The 23,116-nt window shown below is 35.4% G+C and overlaps 1 protein-coding gene across 5 annotated transcripts in view; it reads right to left on the bottom strand.

Moving 5' to 3' along the window:
• LOC136043884 (longitudinals lacking protein, isoforms H/M/V-like) overlaps positions 1 to 23,116 on the bottom strand; it is a 39,243-nt gene that overhangs the window by 14,417 nt on the left and 1,710 nt on the right. For all 5 annotated transcript variants that reach the window (XR_010621744.1, XM_065728901.1, XM_065728902.1 and 2 more), the window contains exons 2-4: positions 17,384 to 17,573; positions 12,990 to 13,273; positions 10,940 to 11,008 (exon numbers count right to left, since the gene is read on the bottom strand). Coding sequence is in view for 4 of the 5 variants with exons in the window: in XM_065728901.1 (XP_065584973.1) it covers positions 10,940 to 11,008; positions 12,990 to 13,273; positions 17,384 to 17,528 (498 nt within the window). In the remaining variant the exon portion in view is untranslated. The remainder of the gene's footprint in view (positions 1 to 10,939; positions 11,009 to 12,989; positions 13,274 to 17,383; positions 17,574 to 23,116) is intronic.

Consider the following 23,116-nt stretch of genomic DNA (forward strand, 5'->3'; position numbering starts at 1 on the left):
TGATATTTCTAAAAATATATATCCATCAGAGCTTATTCTTGAGCCTAGTCATGGCGCTGGTCATGAAGATCATTTCTTAGATTTAAATATTAATATTTGTGACAATAATAAATTAAGTTTTAAAATGTATAATAAAACGGATGATTTTGATTTTGAAGTGGTTAGTTTCCCATTCCCTGAAAGTAATATACACTCAAATATCACATTTTCAGCGTTTTTCTCACAGTTACTTCGTTATGCAAGGATTTGTAGTAATTATATTGATTTTTAAAATAGATGTAAAATCTTAAGCCAAAAATTGATATCAAGAGGTTTTTATGCAAATAAATTAACTTGGCAATTTTAAAAATTTAGTTTTCATTATAACGAACTTTTAAATAAATATCAAAAGAATTATCTAGAAATACTTAAAGAAATTTTTAACTAATTTCGGAGGTTCGAGAAATGTTGTCACAGCGCCATTTATTTTGAATTCTGTTTCTAATTGAGCGGATTTTCTAAAAAATTAGCCACATGGTAAAGATGAATTCTATAATTGTTTAGTTCATTCAGGTTTTTTGCAATGTGTTAATATCTGTGATTTGGTAAAATTTATAATATTTAGTTTACCTATTGCTGCTAAAGGGAGGGATATATTAACAGGATAAGCTTGTTTTGGTTTTACTTGGTTGTTTTACATTTGCTGTTTTTTTTTTCATAGGCATGTATTTTGGGGGTGATACCTGACGCGGGGATGCCATGGATATTCTGTGGTAGCCACAACACTGTGCTGGGTAGAGAATTTAGAGTGGCGAAACCCTATATAGGCCAGTGTATTCTCCTGATGAGCCCTTATGTTGGGTGTTGCCTCTGAATTATTTGTCTATATTATTTTTTCTATTGTTTGGTAAATGACGACTTATACTTATTGACGACATGACTGCCTGTCCATGGATTATTCTTTATGGTTGATTGTGTGTGGCTATGCTGTTTGACCTATGTGATTGTATCGATGAGTAGGGTTAAGGCCTCATTCAAGTGCTGGTCTATATTAATCACTAATTTAGGAAAACAGTCTTCCTTTTCTCCTTCTGTCTTTCTACCTTCAACTTCAACTGGGGCGTAAGTCTTTCTTCCAGGTGGAGTTTAACGTTCATTCCTAAATTGTTTCTTGCATGCTCAAGTTTGAGATTTTTCTTGATAATGATTTTAGCTCTTGTTTTTTTTTTTTTTTTTTTTTTTTTTTTTAACATATTTTTAATTAGTTTCTGTTTTAAGTTCAAGATTGTTCTAGCGACCTAGTTTTTTTTTTTTTTTTTTTTTTTTTTTTTTTTTTTTTTGTGTTTGTTCTGTAGCATTGGTGATTTCTCTTTTCATGATATATATATATATATATATATATATATATATATATATATATATATATATATATATATATATATATATATATATATATCTAAAAGTTTTTTCAATTGTAAGTAGGGAATAGCATAAAAAATTATAGAAATTATTCCGTATATGAAAGAGCTGACCCCTCCTAAAATCCTTAATCGTTACGTTTAAGTCCTTTAGCTTTTTAGAAAAAGAAATAATTATTCCAAATCCCCGGGTCTAGTGTTACAGCAGTCATTATAAAATGATTGGGAGATTAAAGTCAAACTTTAGCGTAAAGAGTGAGAGATTGGGGAGAGGGTGACCCCTCTCCATTCATAGAGTAATTTGTGTTTATTTTAAGCTTAAATACTGTTCCTTACATTTATACAAAGAAACATATTTTTTTTTCATTTTTGATCCGTTTTTCAAATCAGGCTGGGAAATCCCCTCTGTAGAAAATAACGTCCAGGAGAATTCTTTTCCCAGGGGCTGTGGAGGGTAGTGTAATCCCCCGAAGTAAAGCTATTGGGTCTTTCAACTGTGCTGAATAAAAAGGCTAACTCCTGGGGAAGGCGAAAAAATAAAATAAATAAAGACGCATTCGTCATCTTTCTTTGACACTGAACACCCAGTGAAAAAAAAGGAAAGGACGCTAGTGCCTGCCCCAAGTCTTCAATAGCACATGTTTCTTCAAGCAGTGGTGAAAAAAGTTAATATTTACCAAAGACACTACTCCGCTAATTTCAAAACATTACTCAATAAACAATAGATACACATCAAACAAACATAAAATTAAGTACGGGTGCTCGGCTTTTACTAAAATTGTCAGCAATGAGTTGCCGCAGACGAAAGTAGTGTAGTGCAAACAATCTATAATATGGGTGATGGTGAATTTAAAACTCGACTATTTTTGCCATCTGCACCACTAATATTAAAGTGCCAATTCCCCTTCCGCTCCCCTCAAGCCACGGGTCAAGCACAGGAGACTAAATCTCGCAGCTGGACTAAGCGCTATTCCAACAGCCCCTTGCATCTTGTCGTTCAGTTGCATGTGATTTGAAAATGAAGTCGAAGCAAACCAAAGGCACAACCTTTGAATCGCCATTGTCGAGATTTCATGAAGGAAAATTACAACCCCCCTCATTGAAAAAGAGGGAAATTCACTGTTTTGCATGGCCAGAACTGATATTCTTTGTCGCTATAAGAGCACTGGAACATCTTAGAGTTGTTTAAAGGCTCATTTATAAACTCCTTTTTTATGATTAATCTATTTTTATAAGTTCAACATATTCAGGCAATCATAAAATTCCGTACGGCATCCAAAAGAACACTTTGGATGGTTTTCCAATTTTCCGATGAAAATTTTAAAAACAAGTCTTAATCAATGGAAAAACTCCCCTGACAAATTTTCCCCGCCCCTGCAGAAATTCTCCTCCATGGAAATTTTTTCACATTCTCAAATAGCGATCATTTTTACCTTTAAAAATTTTCAAAAGATAAATTTAGAATTAACTTACTCATCTGGCATTGCTTGATAAAGAATATCTAGAATATTTGAATAATTCTTGGCAATATTGCGGCAGAAAACATGGATTAATTAAACTTGCCATGGATACCCTTCGGAGAGGAAAAATTGACACAAAGAGTTCCAAAATTACCCTCTCCTTTCTATCTTTCTTAAAAATAAAAAAATGAATCCACTAAAATTACACGAAAGTTTTTTCTTGTGTGAATGAGGGTATAGGGGGTATACATCTCCGGAAGGGGCACGGTACACTGATTGGCATTTTTACGTCTCAAATTCCTTTCACCAGGCAAAACTCAGTTCCCTAGTACTGCTTGTTAAACTGGAAACGATGGAAAAAGAGTCTATGTTGATACCACTTATATGAGCGTACAAAATTTCTAAATATGAGAAAAATATACATATATTGGTCAAATTCACTTTATCCTGCTTGCAGCAGATACCCCAAGTAAGCGGTATAAAAGCAGCAAGCTGACACAGATAAATGTCCCACAAGCAGCGCTGGAGTTCCGTGAAACGCGACTAATTTCCGTAATAATCTGAAGTGTATTTATGTCAATTCGTTTTTTGGAGCTGGTAAAAAGACATGTATCGATAAACGAAAATAACAAGAATTCAGCACGGTATTATAAATAGAGGCAATTCTATATTTACGTGTTAGTTATATGAATCCAAAACATAAGAAATAGAACGTTATCAGCGCTTATTATCAGTTTCAATTACAAATAAGAGAATTTGAAAACTATCCAAGCATCGATTAGATATTGGAAGTTAAAATAAAAAAAAATTAAACGATTCCGGAGGAAAGTATTTGGACAGTGTGAAGTTAGAAAACAATTCTTACTTCCTAATATGCAGAATAATTGTAGCTAGCCATTAGGCATGCAGACCCGTTATATTTCACCCCACCTCCCTTTGTGTGCAAATACCCAAATTTGTTTTAAAGTATTATATTTTTACCGTATTGAGGTATATTCCATTAGGATTGAGCGTCAGAGAAACAGGTTCTACTTAAATGAAGAATATTACATCGTTCCTATATCATACAAGTACCACTTATTCGATGGAACATTGGATCTAGGCACTATATATTGAAAAATCACTAGATTCAGGAAAAAAAGCTTTAGAACACTGAAAAATACTAGGTAATATAAAAATTACTAAAACTAGGGATAAATCACTAAGGTTGGCAATCTTTCGCCATTAGGTTCTAAAACTACGTGGGCTAATTTTAAAGGTAATCGAATCTGCTAAAAAAAAAAAAAAAAAAAAAAAAAAAAAAAAAAAAAAAAAAAAAAAAAAAAAAACTAGGTCGCTAGAACAATCTTGAACTTAAAACAGAAACTAATTAAAAATATGTTAAAAAAAAAAAAAAAAAAACAAGAGCTAAAATCATTATCAAGAAAAATCTCAAACTTGAGCATGCAAGAAACAATTTAGGAATGAACGTTAAACTCCACCTGGAAGAAAGACTTACGCCCCAGTTGAAGGTAGAAGTTAAAACTCTAACTATTTCGCTTGTTAAATGAGAAAGAAAAGAATGCCAGTTTCAAAAAAAAAAAAAAAAAAAAAAGGGACCCACTAGGAAAAATTAAACTGCTTAACATATATACTTCCCCCCCCCCTCCCCCATTAAAAAAAATGTTAGTGTGACACGCAAATTGGTATTGAAAGTGCAGTCAGCCAGGTACTTTTAACCCGATGACCAAAAAAGAGAAGAGAAAGCTTTGTAGATATTTTCATAAAACGTCTATGGATGCCGAGTGTGGTATTGTTAGTTGGTTAGCATGGAGTTAGTTTAAAAAGGACAATCTCACCCTCAGAAAACAAACCTATTCTCACTCGAGACAGTAAACAATCAAGTTTCCTCAAGGTTTTAAGCAAAATAACATGGTGGAACACCTTCAAAGTGAATCTCCGCTAGTCAGTCATGGTCACATTCGCAATCGGAACTTAAGAAAAGGCAGACTTTCTACTCTACATACTTCAAACTTTAGAAACATAACATAAAATTAGAATATAAGCTTCCATATAGCAGATACCTTCAAATTACAACTTAGGAACTAAATCATCTTTGTCATTCTTTTTATAGATTTACTTTTCAAGGAATCCTATAATATTTGGGATACAGAGTTTGATTAATTCCCCAAATTATTCTGAACTTCTTTCAATCTGAAAGCTACACATTGATTTTAATTCATATCTCAAAATCACCTAAGCTCACCAAATCAAAATCACTATCAAGAGCTCCAACATCAAGAAACAAGAAATGTACTTGTTTGGCAAAAACGAACAGCATGGCTTCAAAACCGACTATGTAAGGGGGGTATCTACTTTTTTTTTTATAATATTGGGAAAAGTCAGGAACTTTCTAATTGGTTAAAGTTAAAGACTTTCTACACTGATTATGCAAGGGGAAAACCTATTGTGTTTTTTTATCACGTTGGGAAAAGTAAGAAACTTTCAAAGTGGTTTAAGTTAAAGACTTTCTAAACCAACTATGCGAGGGGGAAACCTACTTTTTTATAATGTTGGGAAAAGTCAGACACTTTCTAAGTTGTTAAAGTTAGACACTTTCAAAACCGACTACGCAAGGGGGAAATCTACTGTTTGTTTTATAGAATGTTGGGAAAAGTCAGACTTTCTAAGTGGTTAAAGTTAAAGACTTTCTAAACCGACTATGCAAGAGGGAAACCTACAGTTTTTTTTATCACGTTGGAGAAAGTCAGAGACTTTCAAAGTGGTTTAAGTTAAAGACTTTCTAAACCAACTATGCGAGGGGGAAACCTGTATTTTTTTATCACGTTGGGAAAAGTCAGACACTTTCTAAGTGGTTAGAGTTGAAGACTTTCTAAACCTACTATGCAAGGAGGAAACCTACTGTGTTTTTTATAATGTTGGGAAAAGTCAGACTTTCTAAGGGGTTAAAGTTAAAGACTTTCTAAACCGACTATGCAAGAGGGAAACCTACAGTGTTTTTATATCACGTTGGGGAAAGTCAGAAACTTTCTAAGTGGTTAAAGTTGAAGACTTTCTAGGCCGACTATGCAAGTGGGAAACCTATAGTGTTTTTTCTTATCACTTTGGGAAAAGTCAGATATTTTCTAAGTGCTTTACGTTAAAGACTTACTGAGACTTTATAAACCGACTATGCAAGGGGGGAACCTACTTATTTTTTTATCACGTTCAGAAAAGTCAGACTTTCTAAGTGGCTGAAGTTAAATCTTGTTTCAACAAGTTAACATGTTTAGTGGTAAAAGTTATGGACTTTCTAAGACTTTCAAAACCGACTATGCACGGGGAAAGCCTACTGTGTTATTTTTTTTACGTTGGGAAAAGTCAGAAAATTTCTAAGTGGTTAAAGTTGAAGACTTTCTAAACCACCTATACAAGGGGGAAACCTACTGTGTTTTTTTTTATCACGTTGGGAAGTCAGAGACTTTCAAAGTGGCTTAAGTTAAAGACTTTCTAAACCAATAATGCGAGGGGGAAACCTACTTTTTTTTATAATGTTGGGAAAAGTCAAACACTTTCTAAGTGGTTAAAGTTAAAGACTTTCAAAGTAGTTGAAATTAGGCTTTCTAAACCGACTATACAAGGGGAAACCTACTGTGTTTTTTTTTTATCACGCTGGGATAAGTCAGAGACTTCTAAGTGGTTAAAGTTAAAGACTTCCTAAGCCGACTATGCAAGGGGGAAACCTACTGTGTTTTTTTTTATCCCGTTCAGAAACGTCAGAGACTTTTTAAGTGGTTAAAGATGAAGATTTTTTAACGGCCCTTGCAAGGGGGAAATTTATTGTTTTTTTATAACGTTGGGAAAAGCCAGAGATTTTCTAAGTGGTTACAGTTAAAGACTTTCTAAACCGACTATGCGAGGGGGAAACCTACTTTTTTATAATGTTGGGAAAAGTCAGACAGGTTAAAGTTAAAGACTTTCTAAACCGACTATGCAAGGGGGAAACCTATTGTGTTTTTTAGAATGTTGGGAAAAGTCAAACTTTCTAAGCAGTTAAAGTTAGACTTTCTAAACCGACTATACAAGGGGAAACCTACTGTGTTTTTTTTTTATCACGCTGAGATAAGTCAGAGACTTCTAAGTGGTTAAAGTTAAAGACTTCCTAAACCGACTATGCAAGGGGGAAACCTAATGTTTTTTTTTTTTTTATCCCGTTGGAAAACGTCAGAGACTTTTTAAGTGGTTAAAGTTGAAGACTTTCTAAACGGACCTTGCAAGGGGGAAATTTACTGTTTATTTTATCACGTTGGGAAAAGCCAGAGATTTTCTAAGTGGTTACAGTTAAAGACTTTCTAAACCGACTATGGAAGGGGAAACTGAACTAACATTAGTGTAGAAACGAGTATAGAATTCTATGTTTTAAGTGGGTGGAAAAAAAAACAGCTTAGGAAACATTCCGTATATAATATCAATAAAGATATTTGCTGAAACTTGGAAACAAACGAAAAATCTGCAAACTGAGGCAATATTAGTCCAGAAACAAATATAGGATTTTCATCACGTCGGGAAAAGTCAGAGACTTTGTAAGTGGTTAAAGATAAAGACTTTCTAAACCAACTATGCAAGGGGAAACTGAATCAACATTATTGTAGAAACAAGTATAGAATTCTATGGCTCAAGCGGGTGGAAAAATAAATAAAAATCAGCTTAGAAAACATTCAGTATACAATATCACTGAAGATATTTGCTGAAACTTGGAAACAAACGAAAAATCTGCAAACTGAGGCAATATTAGTGCAGAAACAAATATAGGATTTTCATCACGTCGGGAAAAGTCAGAGACTTTGTAAGTGCTTAAAGATAAAGACTTTCTAAACCGACTATGCAAGGGGAAACTGAATCAACATTATTGTAGAAACAAGTATAGAATTCTCTGGCTCAAGTGAGTGGGAAAATAAATAAAAAACAGCTTAGAAAACATTCAGTATACAATATCACTGAAGATATTTGTTGAGACTTGGAAACAAACGAAAAATCTGCAAACTGAAGCAATATTAGTGCAAAAACTAATATAGGATTTTCATCACGTCGGGAAAAATCAGAGACTTTGTAAGAGGTTGAAGATAAAAACTTTCTAAACTGACTATGCAAGGGGAAACTGAATCAACATTATTGTAAAAACAAGTATAGAATTCTATGTTTTGAGTGGGTGGAAAAATAAATAAAAACAAGAGCTAAGAGCTCATATGGTACTTGTGACGAGGCAAGAAGAGCTAAGAGCCATGAGCTCATATGGTATGAGCTCTAACAAAATTCTAAGAATCAATAGATGGATTTAAAAAGAAAATCAGAGGCTTAATGCCGGTCAGGATTTAAAATAAGAGCTCTGAGTCACGATGTCCTTCTAAATATCAAAATTCATTAAGATCCGATCACCCACTCGTAAGTTACAAATACCTAATTTTTTCTAACTTTTCCACTCCCTTTAGCCCCCCAGATGGTCGAATCTGGGAAAACGACTTTATCAAGTCAATTTGTGCAGCTCCCTGACACACCTACCAATTTTCATCGTCCTAGCACGTCCAGAAGCACCAAACTCGCCAAATCACAGAGCCCCTCCCCCAACTCCCCCAAAGAGAGCGAATCCAGTACGGTTACGTCAATCACGTATTAAGGACATTTGCTTATTCTATCCACCAAGCTTCATCCCAATTCCTCCACTCCGAGTTTTTTCCAAGATTTCCCCCTCCAACTCCCCCCCCCATGTCAAAAGATCTGGTCGGGATTTGAAATAAGAGCTCTGAGACAATTCCTTCTAAATATCAGATTTCATTAAGATCTGATCACCTATTCGTAAGATAAAAATACCCCAATTTTCACGTTTTCCAAGAATTCCGGTTTCCCCCTCCAACTACCCCCAATGTCACAGGATCTGGTCGAAATTTAAAATTAGAGCTTTAAAGCACAAGATCCTTCTAAATATCAAATTTTATTAGAATCTGGTCACCCTTTCGTTAGTTACAATTACCTCAATTTTCAAAATTACCCCCCCCCCAACTCCACCAAAGAGAGCAGATCCGGTCCAGTTATGTCAGTCATGTATCTTAGACAGGTTTTTATTCTTCCCATCCAGTTTCATCCTGATCTCTCCGCTTTAAGTATTTTCTAAGATTTCCGGTCCCCCCCAACTGCCCCCTCTCCAATGACGCTGGATCCAGTTGAGATTTAAAATAAGAGATCTGAGTTACAAGGTCCTTCTAAACATGAAGTTTCATGAAGATCCGAACACTCCTTCGTAAGTCCAAAGAAGTCAGTTTTTCTAATCTTTCAGAATTAACCCCCCCCCCAAAGAGAGCGGATCTGTTCCGGTTATGTCAATCATGTATCTAGGACTCGTGTTTATTTTTCCCACCAAGTTTCATCCCGATCCCTCCACTCTAAGTGTTTTCCAAGATTTTAGGTTTCCCCCTCCCAGTGTCACCAGATCCGATCGGGATTTAAAATAAGAGCTCTGAGACAAGATATCATTCTAAATATCAAATTTCATTGAGATCCGATCACCCGTTCGTAAGTTAAAAATTTTTTCTATTTTTTTCCGAATTAACGGGCCCCCACTCCCCGCAGATGGTCAAATCGGGAAAACGACTACTTCTAATTTAATCTGGTCCGGTCCCTGATACGCCTGCCAAATTTCATCGTCCTAGCTTGTCTGGAAGTGCCTAAAGTAGCAAAACCGGGACCGACAGAATTTGCGATTGCTATATGTCACTTGGTTAATACCAAGTGCCATAAAAAGCGTGACCTTTCATGATTTAGTGCGTTCTGATTGTAAATTTACTATTAGGGTAATGACTGGGAACCTACATTTAAGTCTTTATGTAATACAGTCAATTTCAAATAATGATTTGAACGTGGGTATAGTGTGCACCAAGTTCATTTTAAAATTGCTGGCTGACAAGCAGAAAACAGGAACGACTTCGGCCGTCCAAAGAACTATTCAGTCGAGCTGAATTAGAAACAGAGCTCTGGAATGGGCTAATAATGGGCGGCGAATTATCAGTTTTTACGTGTGACTCGGATAGAAGTCCCACATTTTCTCGGTGCAAGAGATCAGATACACAAAAACAAGGGAAAAAACTTATGGATACAGAAACACAAGGGAAAACGTCTTTTGGAAGTTTGTTACATTTACAGATAAAAAGCACGTATGATCAATCTTCTTTGTGATTTGCTATCTCCTGTATTTGCCTTCTTGGACAAGAAACAGTAAAATTATCCATTTGTATAAGCTTGCAGACCCAAATATTAGTATTAATAAATTCTATAACGTTTGAAAAGAAATTTTCATCATCCAAGATCATCAATTTATTCGCAATAGTTTGTTCGTATTAATGTAATGTATATATTGAAGGTTTTTTTATAATATATTTAAATTTTCAATGAGTGATTGTGTTTTTTTTTCTTCTTTTTGTTTTCTTCAGTGATTACTCCGTCTATTGTACGGGCAATATATGAATAATAACAATAATAATATACAACAAACTCAATCGACCGTAAAGACAGTTAGTTTTATTTTCGATTCTCACGAACAAGCGCATTATGAGCTTGTACGATTCTAAGGTACATGCGCATTATGAACTTGCCTAACTTGGACAAACATTCAAACTAGGAACACTAAATTAGTGTCCTTCAGCCTTTGCGTAAAAACGCTTGATGGAATTGGCCTGCCGTGTGGAAAAAGGAGAACTGGAATCTTTACCCCGACAACACATCCTAGCATTATGCGTTCTCGACCCAGGAATTTCTGACCTAATTCGATATTTCTACATTATGAAATCACCTACTCACGTCAAATTATCACCAGAATGAAGGCAATTTGACTCAAAGCAAATACATAGAGTTCTTTACACTCAGAGGGAAGACAATTTTTCTAGCATGCATCAAGAAGTGCAAACACCATAGGAGTAGGTGTACTCATTAAAGTGGGAGAGTACCTTGAAGTACACCGCAATAGACTGTAGATTTTATCATTTTCAAATAACAAGCCCCACATATAGCCTATATTTATAGCCAACTTATTCAAAAAAAGCGTATACAACTTACTCTCTTTCGCTTCTTGTTAGCCGGATCGCTTCTTACGTGGTGCTCACCATCACTCTCAGTCTCATAACCCTAGAATTAATAAAGGTAAGATTGACATGGACACTCTCATCATTGCCATCATACTTCTATACACCATCCATCCTCGTTCTCAGTCTTATTCACACGGTATTAATAAAGGCAAGTCTGTGGGTTTCCGTGTAACTATAATCCCGCGCATCTCAACCCTCATGTAACTCACCCCTATTTAAATCAAACGCTTTTTGACTCAACTCAACCCAAGATCTAAGACTTAGTTTGAGCTAGCTCTGATTAGAAGCTCAAAATTTGCTTATCGCTCCCCATCTGGCTAACCCCAAAACTTTTTCAAAAAAAAAAAACGAAAAAATTAAGGAATGAGTATCATGGCCACACAGTGTTTTTTTTAGGGGGGAGTGGGTTTGCAAACTATGAGCATTCACGGCAGATCTATCTTTGTCTTTGGTTAGATTTATCGGCAATTTTTATGACGCTTAGTGAAATTTCAATATTATCACACGCTTTCAAGTTTTGAGCCTTGTTAAAGAATCCCAAGCAAGGCATAAGAAGTAGTTTTCAACCTTCCCCAATCAAAGATAGTTAGGTAGAGGCCACCTTTAAAGTAAAGTTTGTGTTTGAGTCATAGATCAAACCTTTAGGGCTCATTATTGAGAAGAAAACATCAAGGAAAACAAGTTTCAATAATTTTTTGCCGTGGAAAGCAAGATAGTCGTTAACCCCTCCAACTTCACTTGTTAGAACATGGTCATTTTGCCTGGACCAATATGCGGTTGCACCTATACTTGATTTAGCCCATGGCTTTGTCTTAAACCAATTCAGTTTTATCCTATCAAATATTAATAATAATAAAAAAAAAAACACTTTCTCAAATAGAAACCTGAATGAGGGTTGAGTTTCACGGGGTTTGAGTTGCACGAGGATTCAATTGCACGGAATTTAGTTGGACGAGGTTTCAGTTGTAATGAACCATTTCTGTGTGGATGTCCTGTATATTTTGCTACACTGTACACTCTTGCAAAGGTTTTCGGCATAGAATCTAATGCCCTCTTAATACTTTTCGCACTGACTGAAGTTAGAGACCTCTCAACACAAATGTTTAACAATTGCTTTCATGGGCATTATTCACACTTTCTGGGTATTAATTATCCAACAACGACCGACGGGTAAGTTGGTAATTTTAACTTTCCAAATACATTTAAATTTAAAAATAAGATTATTTTACATGTCCTTAAATTCTTCCAGGAGGGGGGGGGGTTCGAACACCTCAATTTAAAAATACGATTATCATTAATGTGTGCGGAGAATTTTCCACAGGAGAGGATTTTCTGGTAAGAATTTTCCACAGAGGGGGAGTTGTCACAGGTGTAATTTTCAAGGGGAGGGGCAGATTTCCCTTGAATTTCCTTTCTTTTGAGACCGCAACAACACACGATGAGTAGGCTATTTAATATATACAAATTTAACATAGTTAGTGTCGCTACCACCATTGCTCACAACCATCATTGACCATCACTCTTATCCCCTAATACAAATAAATTATAGGTTAGCAAAGGTAATGTCACTATCACTCATCGTCACTCAGTCTCATTTTCCTATAATGAATAAACAAATGGTTAACACATGGACTGTCCAGAAAAAATTTAAGGGCGCGACGGAGGGAAGGAGGGGGGGGGGGGGTTAAACCCTTATGTCCCTGACTTGAACAATACAAAACAGTACCCCCCCCCCCATTAAGGTTTGAACAATAGACCAGTAATCATAATTTTGTTTTGTAAATTCAAAGGGTAATATTTTAGCTTTTTTATTTTATTTAGGTCACTGTCTTAATTAAAAATGCTGACTATTATCATAAATGTCTATTCAAATTTTATTTGTCAATGAAAAATTCGTATAGTAAAAGACATGATATTTTATTTTAAGGAAAGCCAAGTTGGGAAACAAAGTTCACTTTATCACAAGAGGAACTAAATCATATGAGAACAACTTAGACTGATTTTGAACTTCATAAAGTCACCTGGAATAAGTTATGAGCAGCCTTAGCAGTTTCAGAGTAATCTGTCTTCCTGTCTTTTGGTTTAGGTGGTGTTTCTTCGGTGGTTGAACAGCCTAGTCCTTTAATTTCAAGAATTTCAGCAGTTCTTAAAAGTGAATCAAGTCTGTGCTCTTCCACAGTAACTTCGCCATAATACATAAAGTTGATGAGATCTAACATTTCATCATAAGCAACATTTGTAATTAAAATAATTGGATGTGGACAATCACTTGATGTTAGAAGGGATTCAAAGTAAGAACTGCAAGCTAGAAAATAAATAAATGGTATTAATTATAATTATAAGAACCGCAATCAACTTGGTATTAAAAAAAATAATAATCTGAGATACAAATAAAAATACAAATCGACCAATAGGCCTACTATTGCTGATATTCCTAAAAACCTACTATAGCAGCAATCTGCCGAAGGCCAATGCTACTACGCATGATCCTCCTCCACACAAACCTATTCAAAGATTTACACTTTACCACTCCCACGAAGTTCTACTTCAATATGTATATGTAGCTTCCATTACAATCCTAGAAAATGGGTTAGAACTCTTTTGTGGAGCTTGTTATTTAATAAACTATCGGTAAACAATTCGTCTTGAAAACAAATTTAATTAATCATCATCTGCCTTTCAAAATGCCCATATTTCAGAACAGTACTTTACCACTGTCCTGTCATTGTCATAGCTTCGGATTTCCTAATTTTGGTTCAAAAACTAATCTGCATATTCTTCCAAAATTTTTTTCAATCGTAAAACACCCTAACCCTTGGCTATTCTGCTCCTTAAATCTTCACTGCATCTCCCCTCTTTGCTAGAAATACTACCCAGGTAAATGAAGCCATCTACCTTATCCATTTTCTCGTAGCCTAGCAAAACTTCTTCATCATTTACTGTCTTGAAGCATCCCATCTTCTTGACATTAATTTTCAAATATATTCTTACGCTAGATTTTCAACCCCCCCCCCACCTTCCAATAAAAAAAAATCACTTATTTTGCTGTCATTTTTATCTAGGACACTCAATCATCTGAAAAATCTACGTCTAAAAGAGTTTTACCTTTTCATTTGCTTAAATGGTCTCCCATAACCTTTGCCAATTACTCTAGGACACAGTCCACTACAATAACCCATATAATGAGGATAGGACACAAGCCTGTTTAACTTCTGATTCAACAACCAAACCAGCTATTAACATCACTTCATACCTTAACTGCAGAAATTTGCTTCTCGTACACAGCATTAACCACTTTAATATACTTACCTGGTATAGCATATAAGTATAGGGACCTTCACGATAGCTCTTAATAAGATACCTGTTCATATTTTGTATGACTGAGGACTAAAGGGGTCTGATGATTCAGACACTTTTCATTTATTAATCCAGAGCGAAAATTTGGTCGATATATCCTCTTTCCCTTCAAAAACCATGCTATGCTTCTCTTAAAACTTTATCAACAACATTGCTTAGTCTAAGAAGCATCGTCATACTTCGTAATTTGCTTCCAACAGAAGCCAAGCTAATGCCTCTACAATTAACATATTCACTCAAAACAACTTTCTTGTAAAGGAATTTAATTAAAGTTTTCCAAAAATCACAAGGTACATACCCTTTTTTCAAAATAATGAAATGAACAGAAACAACATGATGCTGGTTATTAACCTAGAACATAATACCAAAGAGAAAAAGAGAGATTGCTGCCAAATACTTCCGTGCAGACATGGAAAGTCCCAAAGCTGCCAGTAGCAGAATTCGACAGAATTCCAAGGGCTGCCGACAGTTAAGCAGCACAACTTGTGTTTTGACAGCTTTTCTTTGAGCAAAAAGTATTTTTAAATATTAAAATGGTATTTCCAAACAAAATCTGCCAACAAATTTGAAAACTGCCAAGTAGCATTACTACTTTGCTACCCCGCTTTTTGCACGGCAGCTTCCGTGTAAAAACTAGTGATTCCAATGGTGATATAAATTTGTGATTTAAACCCATTGGTTTTTTTTTCGTGATGAACAAATAAATGTTCAAATGGGGATAAATCCATTTATTTAGATAGTGAAGACAGGTAAAAAAGTCTAGATATTTCGATTACGTATAAAGCAATCGTTATCAGCAGAAATACTAAAGTGTAAAAAAAAAACAAAAAAAAAAACGTATATATAGAAAACAATATAACGAACTTCCGGGCCAATTTTTTTTAAATTTTTCTGAGAGTTCAAAAACAGGGCTGATTGAAAGTTGTAAGATGTAAATTTTCTTCTTTAATCTTACCTAAGTGTAGAATGAATTTTTGATGAAGGTGACAGACTTCTGTCTCTTATAATTACAAAAGAAGTGTTGAATTTATAGTTGTATCCGATACAATATATCAGGACTACGTGATTGGCTGTCATGGTATATTTACACACTGATTTACATCTCAAAGCTGAACCAGTAAAAATAATGCAGAACCTGACTTCCCTTTTATATGATTTTGAGCAAGAAAAAAAAATGAATCACACAATTTGCAAATAACTGAGAACTGCTATTACTGTAACTAATGACAGCTCAGTATCCATATGACAAAAACTGGAACTGCATTCACAAGTTACTCCTTATTTGACAAAGTAAGACAATGGTAAACTTCCCAAAGCCTGGGTTGTCAACAAAATTAAAATCTTCATCTCTCTGAATTAAAGCGCAGTGTGGTCAATTAGAGCAAAACAAAATTGAAAAGAGCTAAACACAACCAAATACTCTTATCATTTTGCTGTGACTCTTATGGCTGAGTTTTGACTGATGTCTCACTTCACTCAATAAAAAATAGCATTTTCATCTCGACAAATATTCAGTTTGCCTTTAATTTGGATTATAGGCGGAAGAAATTTAGTTTAAGATTAATAGAAGCTTACAGTTTATACACTGGTCAAAATGAGCAATTAAACTTTTTAGACAGGTATCCAAAGGAGCTTTCTTTGTATTAATGTTGAGTATTTTGCTTTTAGCTAAAAGTAACGGACGATTCTTTTCTTTATTTGATAACAATTATTGGCAAAGAACTTAACATAATACAAAATCCATCATCTTCTGCCAGAACTTAGATTTACTGGACTGTGAACAACACAAGATATCCACCAATTTCACAAGTCCATTGATGTTCAAGCATTCAGCAGACCACTCTAGATAGCTCCTTTCATAACGAGAATAACACTTCTAAGGACAGTTACTGCCATTACTGACAATCAGAAAGATAAAAGTAAACTAACAGTCTTTTAGCTAAGTTCCCTGCACTGGACACCCAGCTTCATTTGTCTATATCTACTTTTCTCCCAAAATAACAATACAAGTGACTTACACAAGATAACCTTAACTTTGCAAAGTTATAGGCAATACAAAGTTATCTATTTTTCAAAGTTCAACAGCCTTAATCTCTTTATAGATTTTAAACTAAAAAATAGCATTGAAGTTCTCTTACAGAAATATGCATAGCACGTAAATTTACTATAAAATATACTCGTCAGTTTATCTCCTCACTTGTGCAATTCTTAGGGAAATTAGTTTTTTATATAATAAACTAAATACCTGAATTCTTTTAATGCTATTTCAGAAATTTTAATTGATATATTAATTACTGAGATAAGTTAGCCTTATTTCTAGCACTTGCCACCATTAAATTTTCACCCCTCTTGACAGGATAAACTAAACACAGAAAGGGTAGTTAGTTTTACTGCATCAAAGCCATGGTAATGAGACAAAAATCTAACTACACTTAGGGCAAAGAAAATTTAATATTGGCCCCCTTCCTCCTGACAAGCAAGACTAAATGCAGATATGTCATTTTATTTCATTACCTAAATTTAACTGGGATGATTGGTTGAGTTTGAGACTGACTACACAACCAAACACAACTGATAACTACTTGTTTTACAAACAACTCTTTGTTTTGCTTCTTTTTTATTAGCAGATAAGATTTGCTGCAACAAGGCAGTGTTGCAGCAAATCTCAAATTAAAATTCAGGATTTGAGAAGAATTATCCCCTGTTCCCCTGGCCAAATGGGGAAAAGTTATTTTATTTCATTTCTCAAATTTGATGGCACCTCAGTAAAAAACCTTTTGCTTCTTTTTCTTCTAGTGAACAAAATTTTATAAGTCAGATAGCAAGTTCCAAGAATGGCCTACTCATACTTCAGGAAGAAACATCTAATGAATCACAATTAAAAGTTTAAGAAGAGAACATGAGGTCACTGCTTCTTCCTATTTGACTGTTGCTTAATTTTGTCAAAAAATTTATCTCTAATATGGCTGACTGAAATGGGCATAGAGAAATCACCACCATAAAGATGTATCAGATATGTCACAGAAGCAGCATACAGAACGTAAATTGAATGACTTACCAGACAGAACAATTTTATGACATTTAATTAGTTTCTTCTGGCAGGACAATGTCACATCAACATACATCTCATTTTGCAATAATTTCCTGAAAACATTCTGGAACATTGATAAATGATCCTTCCAAGTAAGCCTAAATTTTTCCATTTTCTGAGTAGAAGAGCTCCTAGCAAAAATTTAGAGCCAAAAAACCTAAAAAAAAAAGAAATTACAAAGTAATTAATCACACGCAAATGTAATATGATTAAAATGTCTACAGAAGATGCACAGCTTTATAGGGACATCCCCTTCCTAGTTGATGTGGCTCTTCTACTTGATGATTTAGATGCATTGGTTAATTGGTGTAATTCATATTTAATGTTTAGTAAACAGGGGAAACATCATGTGGTGAATTATCTAGCAAAAGCACAGCACATCAGGTATCTCTTTGGTAATGTAGAAGCATGCTCTGTTGATATAACCAAGGATTTTAGCATCATTTCCACTAATCAACCAAAGTCTGATAAACAAGCATCAACCATGTCATGTAAAAGAAATCATAGTTTGTCTTTAATCAAAAGAATGCTCAGGAGATTTAACCTGAGAAACTTTATTCTTCAGCATAAGACAATGGCGCAACCTATTGTTGAAAATGACTCATTCCTTAGTAGCAAATGCTAAGTAGCCTAAGCCTACAATATCCCCTTCCAAACTGTTAAAGGTATTGTTAATTCAACATGTGGTGATTTCTTTCAGCAGTTATTATTTACATATATGGCTAAACTCATTAAAATTGTACTGCCAAAGGGTTTAAGGAGAGTTGACTGTTTGAACTTCTTTTTACAAAAGGCATCATTGGTCCCATTACTGTAACATTTAGGGTTTTAGTATGGTATATTTTTTTGTTCATAATGAAGTGTTTTTTGTTTCTGTAATGTGATAAGCCTTTAGAATCTATTAATTATTACCTTACCTTAAATCACAGCTTGGAGCAATATAAGGATTTTCTATCCTTGTGATGCTCCAGTGATGAAAAAAATTTGTTTGGTGTAGATTGTGGCTGTTTTATCTAGACTCTTGTGGAGTACTCTGCAGCTTCCCAATTCTAAAGGAACTCCTGGCAGAGCCATTCCTTATCAAGGTGGGATTTTAACATGTTGGTTGAAGTTGCAGAAACTGTTTCCTCAGACGGTTGATTCTACAGATTGATGACTCTTTGGCTGAAGAAATGACTTCTATGTCTACTCTTGGAACGCTGCATGGGGAGCTTCATTGAATGTCCTCTAGTACCAGAATGCAAGGATGTGCAGAGACCGGGAAGGGTATTTTTAGCAAGGCTTTTCTTGGTTAAAATCATATCACTCCTTTTCCTTCGGTATGTCAGTGTTGGCAGCTTCAAACGACATAGTCTGTCTTCGTATGGAAATTTATTCATACTGCTAACCATCTTAGTGGCACGATACTGGACATTCTTAAGCAACTTCTTATCTTTTTTGCAAAAAGGGGCTGCCAATGACATTCCAACCTCCAGACATAGTCGTACAAGCACCTTATATAACTTCATAAAAACTCTTGGGTGTCGGCTAGAGATGGTTCTTTTTATGATATCAAGGAATTTATTTGCAGAAGATGAAACAGACTTAGCATGGCTGCTAAACTTTAATTGGTGATCAACAATAACCCCAAGATCTCTTTAATCAGAAACAACAGAAAGGAAGTTTTCTTGAAGGAAATACTTATAATGCTTATTGTGTTTGCCAAAATGGATGACATGTCATTTGTCAGCATTAAAAATAAGAGCCACTTGTTAGCCCATCCTCCTAGACTTTCAAGATCTGTTTGAATTGATTGCTGGTCAGAGGGAGTAGCCACTTTTCCAACTAGTTTTGAGTCATCAGCATAAAGGGTAATAAGATTTGAAAGAAGGGTGGGTAGATTGTTGACATAGAAGTTGAAAAGTGTTGGTCCAAGAATAGTGCCCTGGGGTACGCCAGTTAATACAGTTGTGGGAGAAGAGAAATGAGGAGTTCCTTGTGAATCAAAAAATCTGACACTCTGTGATCTTTCAGAGAGCAAGCCCATAATCCACTGTACAACACCTTCATTGACACCTGCAGCCTTCAGTTTGATTATGATGAATTTATGACAAACCTTATATGATGGAGGATCTGGTGAGGAGGTACCTGAGTTTTGGGTAGACGGCAGAAGCAAATTAAGCATTTAGAAGGTCAGCCTTATCTATTGGAGATGAGTGTAGTACACCTTGGGCAACAAGATCAGGAATAGTGTGATGATTTGGGTTTTTAGCAGTGACATGTTTCCAGAAAGATTTTGGGTTTAACTTGATGTCAGAAGCTAATATTTCCTCATAAGCAGATTTCAATTTTTTGACAAAATCTGTTACACAATTTCGTGCTGCATTGTAGATTGACAGGGTCTCTTGGTTCCTCTTCTTCATATACTGTTTCCAATCCCTAGATTTCTAGTTAATCAGTTTCTTTACTTCCTTAGCGACGAAGGGAAGTCTTTTAGGCTGTTTTCTAAAAATAACCCTAGAGTTTTGCTTTTCCAGTTCCAAAAATTCTTTTCAAGAGCAGGAGAGTTTTTTTTAAATTTAACCAAGACTCATTGATGTCACTGGTGATAAGCAATGACCAGTTTACAGATGAAAGTTCCTGCTGCATTGCCTCATAGTTGGTGAAAGTCTGAGGACGAAATTTAGGTTGAGGAAGACTATTAAGGGACAACACAGACAGAATAACTAAGTGGTCAAAACTAGCAATTGGCAGTAAATACTCATTACAAATGAGGGCATCAGGATCATGCAATATGATGGGGTCTAGCAGTAAGGGAATCTGGTCAGCTCTATTGCGTGTAGGCTTATCAATAGTCTGATGAAGAAAATTATTTGATAGGCAAGATAAAAAAGGTGAGCCTCTACTATTAGATGAAGAATGTCCAGTTCCTTCAACCCACTCAATTGCAGGAAAATTAAAATCTCCAATGATTATTCACTCAGATGAGCTAGGAAGGGATATTGAAGATGCCACTTCATCAATAATAGTTTTGAGAGCCAATTCACTATCTTCAAGGGAAGAAGCACTTGGACTTTGACAGATGCACCCAAAACGCAATTTTTTATTAGCAATGGAGATATCAAGCCATACACTTTCAATCAAAGATATATCAAGCATAGAAGGGTTTACAACACTAAATTGGATACTGTCTCTTACATAAACACCAACTCCTCTTTGACAATTTGGGTGCTCCAAGTTGCTAAATAGTTGATATCCTGAGATCTGTAGGGATGTTTCAGTAGCTGTAAATAGACTATGCTTTGGTAACAGTTCAACAAACCCTGCAACATCTGCTGCTTCCTCCTTAAGAAGCACTCCAGATTCAAGAAGCTTATTTGTCAGATAGTCAACATTGCTTGAAAGAACACAGAAAGTATTTCCAGGAAGGGGCTTCTGACTCTGGAAATTTGGCTGTTGGGACTCAGAGGTAACTTCAGATATGGCACTTAAAAAACTTGAATCTGCTGGACTCTGACATTACACGAAAAAATTATTGGATTGAACATTTGAATTATCATGAGCAGAAAAAAAAAACACTTAGATGGACATTAGAAATGTTTGGAGAAGGATCAGATGAAGCTTCACAAGAAATACCAACTGACAGTTTATCACAATGACAAACAAAATAAGGCAATGGAGAAACAAAACTATTTACACAAAGAGGCAATGACGTAACTAGGTTTCCATCACAGATTGTTTTGGAGGAGGTCAGGGTGGGGATTCCCAGCTGTGATGTGGAGCCCAGCTTTTTGGAATGATCTGGCCCTTGAAGATCATGAGGTTAGGCTCACCTGAGCTTGTTCTTCTTTATAGCTCTTCAACTAAGGCCTTTCTCCAATTTCTTTCTGTCTTGAATACATCACCACAAAATTTTATATCCTTGCAGAGCTTGCAAGAGTGGTTGATGATTGACCTTATGATGTCCAGACTTGGGACAGTAAAAAGAACAGGAAGAGGGCATGTAGATGGCAGAGAGTTAGTAGGGATAAGAAGTCTTCCCACATTATTGATGTGAACGTCTCTGAGCTTATACTTTTCATCAAGATAAGACTAGATGAATAGCTGGTCATTGGGTTATGGAGGGACTCCATATGCAACATGTTAAGGGCTCTACATTGCCGGTCCCTTTAGTCAGAAAAGGGGCACTGGACTTTGTTATCAAGAAAATCCTTTCTAAAAACACCTTCCTGGTCTCTTTAAACAGCCCTTGCATTCTGGTACTAGAGGACATTCAATGAAGCTCCCCATGCAGCATTCTATGAGCAGACATAGAAGCCATTTCTTCAGCCAAAGAGTCATCAATCTCTGGAATCAACTGTCTGAGGTAACAGTTTCTGCAACTTCAACCAGCACATTCAAGTCCCACCTTGATAAGGAATGGCTCTGCCAGGAGTTCCTTTACAATTGGGAAGCTGCAGAGTCCTCCACAAGAGTCTAGATCAACAACCACAACCTTCACCAAATGAATTTTTTCATCACTGGAGCACCACAAGGATAGAAAATCCTTAAATTGCTCAAAGCTGCAATTTAAGGTTAGATCAGAGATGTGTATTTATTTTATGCAATTTCTCCATGTTCATATATAGTAGCCTATTAGTTATTGGGAAATATATGATTTTTGAGGGGGAAAGGGGAAATTTTCAATTGCAGGGGATATTTTTTGCTGGGAGACTTTCCCACAGAAGAGTGGATTTTCCAGTATGAGTTGACAAAGAATCAGAAATTAAACGAAAAAAACATTGTAAGTTATGAGCAGCATTAAAAACTTAAAGAAACATAAATTATTCTTCAGATAAGGGGTGCTGTCCCATCAGAAAACCCTATCATGATATGCTAATGCTTTTAGTGCTTCAAAAAGTTTTTTATCCCAACTCAATTATCCTTATTTCACAAGTTGGCTCTCAGAGAATTTTGACAAAAAAGTCAAGTTTAGAACAAAGAACAAGGGAATGAGGAGGGGCAGGCCTTCTCAAGTGTGGAATAATTTCTGATTGTTTTAATCCTAAATATTCCTCCTTACTGTCAGTTCAAAAAAAACTGTTTAAATTTAATAGGAGACAGACTGCAGGAGTATAAACTAGGGTAAAATTCTAGTTTAGACTTTGTGCTATCTTGGAAAGGGGTTAGGTTAGGAAAATGAAACTTTCAGGGATGGGTCTACAGGCTGAAGTATATCCCAGGAAGGTGTTTTAAAGTACCCACCTCCCCTCCTTTTCCCTCTAGAGGGCCCTGAAATTTGCTACATGATAGGTCTATACCTATTGAAACTTTGACAAAACTACATTTAAACTTAATTTCCAGTTACCAGTTGCTTTTTCTCTGCCTTTAGTTCTGAAAATGCAATTCCTGTTATTTGAGTGGAATTCTGAGTCATATCAATGTTTTTTTTTTTTCAAAATTTAGGAAATGTATTTGCATATCTTTAAAACCTTATAAATTGGGATTCAGCAAAATTGTGAAACTGAAAACAATTTTGTTGTACTTCATTCATGCAAAAGATCTATTTTGCAAGGTTTCACTTTTATAACACACATGTTTTTAAAGGTCATCAAAGGTCAGGGCCCTCTAGAGGGAGAGGGAGTAGAGGTAGGCACTTTAAAAATATTCCTGGGACATACTTTAGCCTGTAGACCCATCCCTGAAAGTTTCATTTTCCTAACTTAACCCCTTTCTGAGATA

The sequence above is a fragment of the Artemia franciscana genome, chromosome 2 (assembly GCF_032884065.1).
Source record: "Artemia franciscana chromosome 2, ASM3288406v1, whole genome shotgun sequence".
In the NCBI taxonomy this organism is placed as follows: Eukaryota; Metazoa; Arthropoda; class Branchiopoda; order Anostraca; family Artemiidae; genus Artemia; species Artemia franciscana.